Raw genomic sequence first — 10,737 nt, forward strand, 5'->3', positions numbered from 1 at the left:
AAACTATTTTATCTCAGATACAATTGAACATAACTATAACTATTTTGTAATTATAAAGTACAAGAGACCTAATACCCAGTCCATCATCTTTGTTAATTAAATAGAACCTCTGCCATCTATCCTTACTTAAAAGACTATAGTTCTGCACCTGGCTACGGCTTGGCTTTAGATTGAATGCCATCTGAAAACCACCCTCTCAAATCTGTTCCTCTCAAAGTAAAAAGCCTGGGTTGGCTAGGAGAGTATGTAGTTTTTCAATCCCATCAGAAATACAAGAACGACTGGTAGCAACTGAAAATACATAGGAAGCCTAACACAGCTTCCAAAACTTAGCCAATTTATAGAGACCGCTGATCACCTGGACAGTCCCTTACTTCAACACATTGGCGCATCAGTCTTCAGCCTACTGGCCAGGATCATCTGACAGACTTAGAGAAACAGGAATATTAAGGACTAGCCTACTCTGTCTTGGCAGAATCAAGCTGTCCTAACCTGTAATTGTGTCCTTTCTTTGGATAGTCTTATGTCTGTAGATGAAATGAGGCAATTCTTGCCTAGTGGCTGTTTTGCCACAACTGGAGTAACTCAAAGATGCTCAGTTTCTTCTCTGAATCCAAGACAGGGAAAGCTGTCAGGAGCAGACTGGTCTCAACAACAGGTGAATAAATAACATTAAATGCACATTCAATGAACTTCTGACATTTTTGCAAACCATCTATCTATGTGAAGTTATCTGGACTGTTCTGTTAACTACTCTCAGCCATTTCTAATTAAAATATCTGAAAACACCCTAACAATAAACTCAGAGCCATGAATTTCCTATTTGACCCTTAACTCACAGGCTTGAACACCTCAGATCTGTTTATAATAACAGCAATAGAAGGACTGGGTCTACGCCCTGTACTTCAAAATTTTTAGCATCAAAAACAACCTATAATAACCACCCCCAGTCATAGAGCCTAGGGAACTGGGACGACGACTCTTCATAACTTCTTCAAGATGAATATGGGCATTGAGATATCTTTGAAGGGAGGTGGGGGAGGGAAAATGGGGAAGTTGGTTGGCCTAAAAAAGGTCACACCAGTGATTGTATTAGTCTCTGATGTCTGAGTCCTGACTTGATCCGGATGAAAAACCAAGACATCAGGAGTTTAGGCAGGTCAGTTCAGCATGTCTGACGATGACATTCACCATGTGCTGTAATATATAAATCTCCAAACAAAATTTTAGTATCATCAAGATAACCTTTTTGTTGATTCTCTGGAATCTAGTTCTCAAGGGGTCACCCTCTATCAAATCTGATCCATAGAACTCTGGAAGGTGTAAATACATTAATCACCTTTTCCAAAAACACAAAGACAAAACCTTCTCCCCAAATCAGCTTATCCTTCAGCCGGTAACCAGGAAAACCTGTAGCTTGCCCTCTGTCCCAGAGGAACAATAAAACAACCACAATACTCAAAATCACATTTTAGCCTATATAGGCCTTTCTAATTTGTCATGTCAGGATATTAACACAAAATTCCCATGGAGTCCATGTTAGACAATATTAGTCTCCTGCACACTTTATTATACCATCTTTAAAACAATTGATTCACACTTCTATTTTCCTTTTCTCTTTCCCTTCCTTTCCTTTTCTCTTTCCCTTCCTTTCCTTTCCTCTTTCCCTTCCTTTCCTCTTTCCTTTCCCTTCCTCTTTCCCTTCCCTTCCCTTCCTCGTTCCCTTTCCTTCCCTTCCTCTTTCCCTTCCCTTCCTCTTTCCCTTCCCTTCCCTTCCTCTTTCCCTTCCCTTCCCTTCCTCTTTCCCCTCCCTTCCCTTCCCTTCCTCTTTCCCCTCCCTTCCCTTCCCTTCCTCTTTCCCCTCCCTTCCCTTCCCTTCCTCTTTCCCCTCCCTTCCCTTCCCTTCCTCTTTCCCCTCCCTTCCCTTCCTCTTTCCCCTCCCTTCCCTTCCCTTCCTCTTTCCCCTCCCTTCCCTTCCCTTCCTCTTTCCCCTCCCTTCCCTTCCCTTCCTCTTTCCCCTCCCTTCCCTTCCCTTCCTCTTTCCCCTCCCTTCCCTTCCCTTCCTCTTTCCCCTCCCTTCCCTTCCCTTCCTCTTTCTCCTCCCTTCCCTTCCCTTCCTCTTTCCCCTCCCTTCCCTTCCCTTCCTCTTTCCCCTCCCTTCCCTTCCCTTCCTCTTTCCCCTCCCTTCCCTTCCCTTCCTCTTTCCCCTCCCTTCCCTTCCCTTCCTCTTTCCCCTCCCTTCCCTTCCCTTCCCCTTTCCCCTCCCTTCCCTTCCCTTTCTCTTTCCCCTCCTCTTTCCCCTCCTCTTTCCCTTCCTCTTTCCCTTCCTCTTTCCCTTCCTCTTTCCCTTCCTCTTTCCCTTCCTCTTTCCCTTCCTCTTTCCCTTCCTCTTTCCCTTCCTCTTTCCCTTCCTCTTTCCCTTCCCTTCCTCTTTCCCTTCCCTTCCCTTCCTCTTTCCCCTCCCTTCCTCTTTCCCCTCCCTTCCCTTCCCTTCCTCTTTCCCCTCCCTTCCCTTCCCTTCCTCTTTCCCCTCCCTTCCCTTCCCTTCCTCTTTCCCCTCCCTTCCCTTCCCTTCCTCTTTCCCCTCCCTTCCCTTCCCTTCCTCTTTCCCCTCCCTTCCCTTCCCTTCCTCTTTCCCCTCCCTTCCCTTCCCTTCCCCTTTCCCCTCCCTTCCCTTCCCCTTTCCCCTCCCCTCCCTTCCCTTCCCCTTTCCCTTCCTCTTTCCCTTCCTCTTTCCCTTCCCCTTTCCCTTCCTCTTTCCCTTCCTCTTTCCCTTCCTCTTTCCCTTCCTCTTTCCCTTCCTCTTTCCCTTCCTCTTTCCCTTCCTCTTTCCCTTCCTCTTTCCCTTCCTCTTTCCCTTCCTCTTTCCCTTCCTCTTTCCCTTCCTCTTTCCCTTCCTCTTTCCCTTCCTCTTTCCCTTCCTCTTTCCCTTCCTCTTTCCCTTCCTCTTTCCCTTCCTCTTTCCCTTCCTCTTTCCCTTCCTCTTTCCCTTCCTCTTTCCCTTCCTCTTTCCCTTCCTCTTTCCCTTCCCTTCCTCTTTCCCTTCCCTTCCCTTCCCTTCCCTTCCCTTCCCTTCCCTTCCCTTCCCTTCCCTTCCCTTCCTCTTTCCCTTCCTCTTTCCCTTCCTCTTTCCCTTCCTCTTTCCCTTCCTCTTTCCCTTCCTCTTTCCCTTCCTCTTTCCCTTCCTCTTTCCCTTCCTCTTTCCCCTCCCTTCCCTTCCTCTTTCCTTTCTCTTCCTTTCTATACCTGCCTATAAGAGGCAGCTTGTCAAACCAGGGTTAAACCCAAAATTCCCGTGGAGCCCGCATGTACTGGCTGGTTTTGTGTGTCAACTTGATACGGGCTGGAATTATCACAGAGAAAGGAGCTGCAGTTGAGGAAATGCCTCCATGAGATCCAGCTGTAAGGCATTTTCTCAATTAGTTATCAAGTGGGGAGGGCCCCTTGTGGGTGGTACCATCTCTGGGCTGGTAGTCTTGGGTTCTATAAGAAAACAAGCTGAGCAAGCCAGGGGAGGCAAGCCAGTAAAGAACATCCCTCCATGGCCTCTGCATCAGCTCCTGCTTCCTGACCTGCTTGAGTTCCAGTCCTGACTTCCCTTAGTGATGAACAGCAACGAGGAAGTGTAAGCTAAATAAACCCTTTCCTCCCCAACTTGCTTCTTGGTCATGATGTTTTGTCCAGGAATAGAAACCCTCACTAAGACACCATGTTAGACAGAATATGAGTATCCTGTAAGATTTCTTAGAGCAGTATATCTTTATACCATCTTTAAAGCAACTAATTCAAACCTCCACTAATATCTGCCTGTAGGAAGCAGATAGTTTTTGTTAAGCTCTCTGCCTAGACCAGCCATCCTGTTATACCATCTATCTGTTGTTCTCTCTACCTGGAGCCATAGACATTTATTTAATACCTATTATAATATCTGTTATGATTTCTACCTGGAGCCACATATTTCTATTAATTAATACCTGTTCATAGCAATTATCACTGCTCTCTCTACTTGGAGTCAGTGACTAATATTCCCTATCTAGTTCCAAACCACAGGTGAAATTTCCCAACTTTAAGTATCAAAAGGTTATATTTCGCTCTTTGTATCAATGACTTATATGGTACAGAGCCCTTTGTACCTTTGTTTCCTGATTCTTTATTCACAGAGAGAAGCTGAGTGTAGAAAGACACTCGTTGTCTGTGTCCCTGTTTGGAGGTGGAGGAGGCAGTGTGGGGAGCGAAGGATACAGGGAAGCAAACACAGGAAGGCTCTCTCCAGTGTAGATGCCTCTCTGCCATTCTCTGTAAGCCCCTCAAACCCAGTCAGCTACAAATCCACCCTGCTGTAGCCCATATCTCTGCCCAAACCTCATTCAGAGGTTGGGGTCAGTGAATTTTTATCTCAGGTTATTTGAGTTCAAATGTACATTGGGCACCATTTTGTTGTGGTAAATCTCCAACCCAAATATGCTCAGGCAATGAAAACACAATTCAGTTAATATGATTACAATGCTGTGTGCCTAGATTGGGCAGATCTACTGCTATACTACCATCTTCCACATCTATGAGAGCCTTTAGAACTTGTGGTTTCTCCAGGCCATGTGCTTCTGCTCCACTTTTCTTCCTCCTCCTCCTCTGCATCCTCTCCCTATTCCATTTTCTCCTTCTTCCCTTCCCCACCTTCCTTTCCACCTTCCCTTTATTTGCCCAATCATCAGTTCTCCTTTATTTTACAAATTAGGGTAGGAAGAAGGCTTACAGGAAAACACCTGAGTGCTGATTCTTTCCTTGTTCACAACCCTTCTCAGGAGAATGGAATTATCATCAAATACAGTTAGCCCCAGGGCTATCCACAACCTCTTCCCAGTTCCCAGAATCATATTAACAATACATACAAACTTATGATATCCACTGTCACATTGCATTCTGTGAAAGCCCCCAGGTGTACCCTCCCCCAGCCTTGAGCAGGCTGACTCAGACCTGCTCTGCCACTACCAGCTAGCCCACCTAGGATGGAATCTTCTGACCTAAATAAGGTCTATAGTTCTGCCACATCTGTGGTTTTCTCCAAGACAACACTACCTGCTGAGAAGCTGAAACTGTCTTCCTGAGGCGATCTAGACAAAGCAACAGCCTGGCCACAGAGTGATGAGAGCCTGGCAACAAAGCAAGGAGAGCCTGGCATGGTGGGGGATGGGCTTTCCCCTTTTTAAGTTCAGACTCCAAAAGTAAACTTTAGGCCTTGATCAGTACTTGTCTTGGTCTCCTTCTTCTCTCGTCATCTCTCTTATGCAGCCCCAGCCTTCCTTTCAGGAACTCAGTTCATGTAGCTGCTGGCGGCTACACCCAGGGACAGGCTTACCCACTCTCAGGCTGTACCCTGTCTGTCTGTAGTGTTAATCTGGAAATAGGAGCAGCTCACAGAAGTCCACCCACCTCCAGCACTGCTATCTGCCTCATACTCACAGTAAGGCTTGAAAATGGCCCATTCCCCTTCATACTGAGATACAGTGTCCACACAGAGGACAGAGTATACTGGGTTTGCATATGTATCTACTTGGACAACCATTAGTAGATCCAAATAAATCATTTCTATCTTCTCAGAAGCAACCTTTATGTGTAGAAAGACAGGAACAGACTCGGGCCCACAGCCACAGGATCAGGGAGTGTGGGAAAAGCTGTGTACCTTCATCGAGGAGCCCACCAGGATTGTTACAACTCTGCTAGGTGCTAGGCACCAATGTCCTCAGTTCGACCTCCAGTCCCCCTTCCCATCCACAAAGATGGAGAGGGTGGAGCCCTTCTGGATGAGGCACTGTTGCTCTGGTCTGGCCAAAGACCTCTTCTGTGATATGAAAGTATCTCTCTAAAATTCACTTTTGAAACTGTCCCCAGAGCAGCAGGGTGGGGCCTTTGTGGATGGTCATAAACAAGGTCTGTATAGGAGAGTCTGTCCTCTGCCACAGGATGTGGAGCACACAGCATGGAGCACTCCTTCCTTAGGGAAGACGTTGCAAGGCAGTGACTGGCAGAAAGGGGCCCTTCCCTAGCCTGTAGACTCCTTGATCTCAAGCTTCTTCCTTCCAGAGGTGAGGAATAAATTTCTGCTCAGTACAAAGTATTCATCTATGGTCCTTGGAAGTAACAACACAGAGTGGCCCGAGTGCCCTGACCAGCCTCACCTTGGACTCTTTCGAGTTGGCAGAAGCTACCCTGTGTTTTGTTTTGAAGCAGGGTTTTGATAAGTGATATTTTAAGCATAATCCTCCTGCCTGAGCCTACATCACCCCAGTAGCAGGCCTGTGCCACCACGCCCGGTATTGTTACATCTTTTCTTAAACTGCTTTCATCTAGGAAAATGCAGCTCTGCCCTTTCTGCCATGGGTTTACACCCTACCTACCTGGCTAGGTCAGGCCTGCCTTTATCTTCTGACTTATCTTGTTCTACTCCTGCTTCCTTGAGCTGTGGACTTCACAGCACCTGGTTGTGACTCTAGGAAGCCAGCACGGTGACATGGAATAAAGAGCATAGGCCACTCCTCCTGGAGAGAAGTCCTTAGATACCCTGATCCAGGTGATCAAGGTGAGTTTCATAAAAAATCGGGTCAGGCCGGGCGTGGTGGCACACGCCTTTAATCCCAGCACTCGGGAGGCAGAGGCAGGCAGATTTCTGAGTTCGAGGCCAGCCTGGTCTACAAAGTGAGTTCCAGGACAGCCAGAGCTATACAGAGAAACCCTGTCTCGAAAAACCAAAAAATAAATAAATAAATAAATAAATAAATAAATTGGGTCAGTTAATCTCACCTGTGGAAAGGATGATCAGTGAGGTTTGAGTCAGGAGAAGAAAGCTACAATCTGGAAAATACTTGTCTAAAAACTGACTAAGACAGTGCCAAATGCCCTCTACCTACAAGAGAATGGCCATAGTCCACAGCCCCAGAGAAGTTGGTGGCCTTCCTGCCCTCAGGCCACAGTCTGGAGCTCAACAGTTCCATGGTTCTGTGAGGTCACTGAGAGAAGAATCAGAACCTGGGTCTGTCTCCGGCTGCTCCAAGTCCTCACTCCTTTGGGTTTTGGCAATTTTGGGATGAGGGGGGGGTCAGCCTGAGTGAGCAGTGGGTCCAAGTTCAGTCTCCCCTCCAGCCACCACAGCCTCTTACTGCCTTTATGAAGAGAAATTAGGCAGCATGAGTCACTTCCACCAAAGCAAGCTGAGACTCCTCTCTGAAGCTCCTCGGTGGGAGGACAACACTGAAAACAGCCTTTTGTTCTTCTGTTTCTAGAAAACATAAAGAACAAGAAATCTGCATTCAAACTAGGCTGAACAAAAATGTTTGCGCAAAGTGAGACTGGGAAAATAGAGGAGATTTTCACAACCAACACCATGGCCTTCGAGACCACAGCGATCACGTTCTTCTTCATCCTGCTCATCTGCTTCATTTGTATCCTCCTCTTACTGGCAATTTTTCTATATAAATGGTATAAGCCCATGTTAATTCTCAAAGTAGATCTCAAGGCACGTAGCAAGTATATATAGAAGTAATATATAATAATTTTAGATAGCTAGTGGCACAGATATAAACAGGTGGCACACACCTGTAATCCTAGAATTATGGAGGAAGAGGCAGGAGGATTAGTAATTCAAGGTTATTATTACACAGAGATTTCGAGGTCAATCTAGGCTATGGGAGACGCTGTCTCAAAACCGAAATTGAAATAGAATAAGTATTATAGTAAGTGTTCCACTTCGGAGTTTTTAAAAGTGCCAGGTTCCTGTTTAAAAGTGAAAGTCCCATACCATGGCTTAGAGTCTTCTTTTTTGAAGTTTTTCTTGTTATTTCAGTTACAGAGGTCACAACCATGAAGAGCCACTGAAGGCCCTCTGTACAGGCGAAGGCTGTGTAGGGGCTAATGCAGAGATGGACAAACCCGAAGATCAAGACAAGTAAGTCTAGGGACTGGGGAGAGGGCTTGCAGCTAAGGTATGACACCCCAAGTTTGGCTCCCAGCGCCTACATAAAATGGTAAGTATGATAGCAACATCTGTAACCCCAACTGGGGGCAAAGACAGACAGTCCCTAGCCCAGGGGAGCCGTGTACTTCAGGTTCACTAACTGATCCCATCCACCCCCCAAAAACAACAAAGTAAAGAAATGACATCCAGTTGGCAACAGTCTCTGAATTTTATACACAACCAGTCAGATAAGAGACTGTATAGTTATATACCACATACACACACACACACACACACACACAAGAGAGTTATATATACACACAGTCACACACATATACACACACACATTCATACACAGATACACAAAGTTACACACATAGTCACACATACAATACACACTTGGACATATACACATATACACACACAGACACACAGAGTTACACAGTCATACACACATATACAACACACACAGCATTATACACACAGTCAAACACACAGTCATACACACAGTCACACACACACACACACAAACACACATACCAACATAAAGTGATGAGGATGTCCTAGTCATTATTATTTGTGGTAATATCGACTAAGATGTATGGATTTAAAAAAAAAAACAAAAAACTCTTGATGATTTTCCAGGGTCCTACTGCACTTTTTAAACATGGGCTTGCCAATGAAGCCTAGCATTCTTGTGCAAAAGCAGAGTAAGGAAGAGATGGCCACATCCTTAGGAGACAACATCAAGACAGAAGACTACCAAAAGAAACAGACATATGAGCCTGTGAATGCTAGAGAAACCAACCATGAGGTGACATGTTCTCTCTCAGGGGTTGCTCAGGGTTTAGGTTTGATCGGAGAGGAGAGTCACCATGTGGGCGTAATTAGATCATAATGGTTCAATGAGGCACTGTCAGTCTGCAGGCTTCCACTGTTAGCTTTCATTCTTACATCCCTGTTCACCTTACTACTTCCCCTTTGTTGTTTTTCTTATACTCCTGGGATCTTAGAGCTATAAAAGTCCTTGCCACTTATCTAGGACCTAAACTTTTGTCCCATGGGAAACTGAAGTGGATTGTGACCTCCCTATGGATGCCAAGCAAGCACTGTGTCCTTACTGTAGGCCTGCGAGCCTTCCACATCCGCACACAAACACTTCTAGAACTTTCGTGAGCTCCTACCATTCCTCTGTAGCCTAAGATGGGATACTAGGCCATATTGCTCTCAGCTTTGATTACATGCCTCAAATAATGTCAGTCTGTGTCAATGTAGGGAGTCAAGTATGGTTGATTATCACTGCTGAAAACTCTTTTCTATTTCTTGTTCTCAATGTATATATTAATAATGCTTTAAAACACGGGACTCCTTGCTGTTCATAGGTTGGTCATTTGTTTGTCCCATTCTCTCTGCAGGGTGAGCTTGCTGAGAAAATACCCATACATGTCCACAGATCTTCAGATACAGGAAGCCAAAAAAGACCTTTAAAAGGAGTGACGTTTTCTAAGGAGGTGATCGTTGTGGACCTTGGAAACGAATACCCTACACCTCGAAGCTATGCTCGAGAACATAAGGAGAGGAAATGAAGTCTAGAAAAAACTGTGTGGAAAGTGTAACCTTTGACCAGCTTGGATCAACTGAGGGTCGTGTCAAGGCAGCAGGAGGATGGGAAGTGAGCAAATATAGACGGGATTCTACCTTCGTGGAAGAAGAGAACTGTGCAAAATTCTGTACGTAAAATACTGAGCTCGAATATAGTTTTTAACAAACAAATCTGAGTTTGGTAAGTTGACTATAATAAATATCCTTAAATGTCTGTCTAGCACAGCCGTAAGTATAATGTTTGTTCAGGTGTTTTAGAAAGGCCACACTTTGGATTCTTTGATCAGAGGCATTCATGATCATGCTGCAGCTACCATCATGGGAACCCTGAAGTCTATGTCTGGGGTCCTCTTTGCATTGCATATAATTCACAACCTTCCTTGTACTGATTATTACTGTATAAGGTTGGCTCAAAAAACAAACCACTACCAACAAAACATACTGCTAAATTTGGCAAGCTTTCTTGATTTCTGTCATTTAAAATTACTGTCAAAGGCGGAAACAGGGATACACACCTGTAGTATCAGCTACTCGGGAGGCCAACTTCAGGAGATTACTTGAATCTATGTGAGACCAGTCTGGGCAATTCACAAGACCTCATCAGTAATCAATGGTAAGAATATGATCGAATGTGGAATATTCATCATAGAGCATAATGGCCACCTTCAGAGGACTGCAGGAAACACGAGCAAATGTGGTGGGGTGGTGAGTCCTGTCTGTGTGGAAAGCTTGCTGATTACAGCTGTGGATTCCTGTCAGAGTCTTGACAGGTAACGGGTAACTCGGATATACTGAGCAGCCAGACAGCTCTCAGTGTCCCAAGTGAGATAGAAGCATGGTAGGAGAATATGTTAAATTGGTCTGAGCTGAGAGAGATGTGCAAAATACTCAGAGACTCTGTGTTCTCAAGGAGCATTTTAATATTTTACGTAAAACCTACTGTAGCCGCCTGCGGCCACACAAACTGGGTTCCTGAGTGGGAGGCCGGAGCTGTAAAGGAGGGAATGGCGAGAGAAGTAAAGAGATCAAGACCAATTTTCTGATCATGGCCCGATGTTTACTAGCAGTCTGTGCTTATATAGGGGGAGGCCCATCTCCTGCCATGCCAGGCTTCTTGATGCTTTGTTGCCAAACTGTTAGCTCTAGTCTGTCAGAGCTGTTAGCATTAGGTCATCAATTCCACAGGT

General features: G+C 45.4%; 1 protein-coding gene across 2 annotated transcripts; it reads left to right on the plus strand.

Annotated features, from left to right (window-relative positions):
* The first annotated feature begins 5,910 nt into the window (after positions 1 to 5,910).
* Dema1 (DPM1 ER membrane anchor 1) lies at positions 5,911 to 9,762 on the plus strand. 2 transcript variants are annotated; one of them, XM_021177604.2, is made up of 5 exons: positions 5,911 to 6,083; positions 7,278 to 7,473; positions 7,838 to 7,939; positions 8,594 to 8,762; positions 9,364 to 9,762. In XM_021177604.2, exons 2-5 carry the CDS (start codon positions 7,325 to 7,327, stop codon positions 9,532 to 9,534), a joined length of 591 nt encoding a protein of 196 aa, XP_021033263.1. In that variant the 5' UTR covers positions 5,911 to 6,083; positions 7,278 to 7,324; the 3' UTR covers positions 9,535 to 9,762. The 2 variants fall into 2 exon arrangements, with proteins under 2 accessions (XP_021033263.1, XP_021033262.1); XM_021177603.2 differs by lacking the exon at positions 5,911 to 6,083 and adding an exon at positions 6,386 to 6,577.
* Positions 9,763 to 10,737: the final 975 nt, after the last annotated feature.

The sequence above is a fragment of the Mus caroli genome, unplaced genomic scaffold (assembly GCF_978045245.1).
Source record: "Mus caroli unplaced genomic scaffold, Mus_caroli_1 scaffold_13, whole genome shotgun sequence".
In the NCBI taxonomy this organism is placed as follows: Eukaryota; Metazoa; Chordata; class Mammalia; order Rodentia; family Muridae; genus Mus; species Mus caroli.

Excerpts from the sequence above, each read along its gene's own strand:
- Dema1 (XM_021177604.2), top strand. The coding sequence starts at position 7,325 with ATGTTTGCGCAAAGTGAGACTGGGAAAATAGAGGAGATTTTCACAACC. Across the intron at positions 7,474-7,837 it reads GCAATTTTTCTATATAAATG|TTACAGAGGTCACAACCATG; the intron begins GTATAAGCCCAT and ends TTGTTATTTCAG. Across the intron at positions 8,763-9,363 it reads CTAGAGAAACCAACCATGAG|GGTGAGCTTGCTGAGAAAAT; the intron begins GTGACATGTTCT and ends TTCTCTCTGCAG.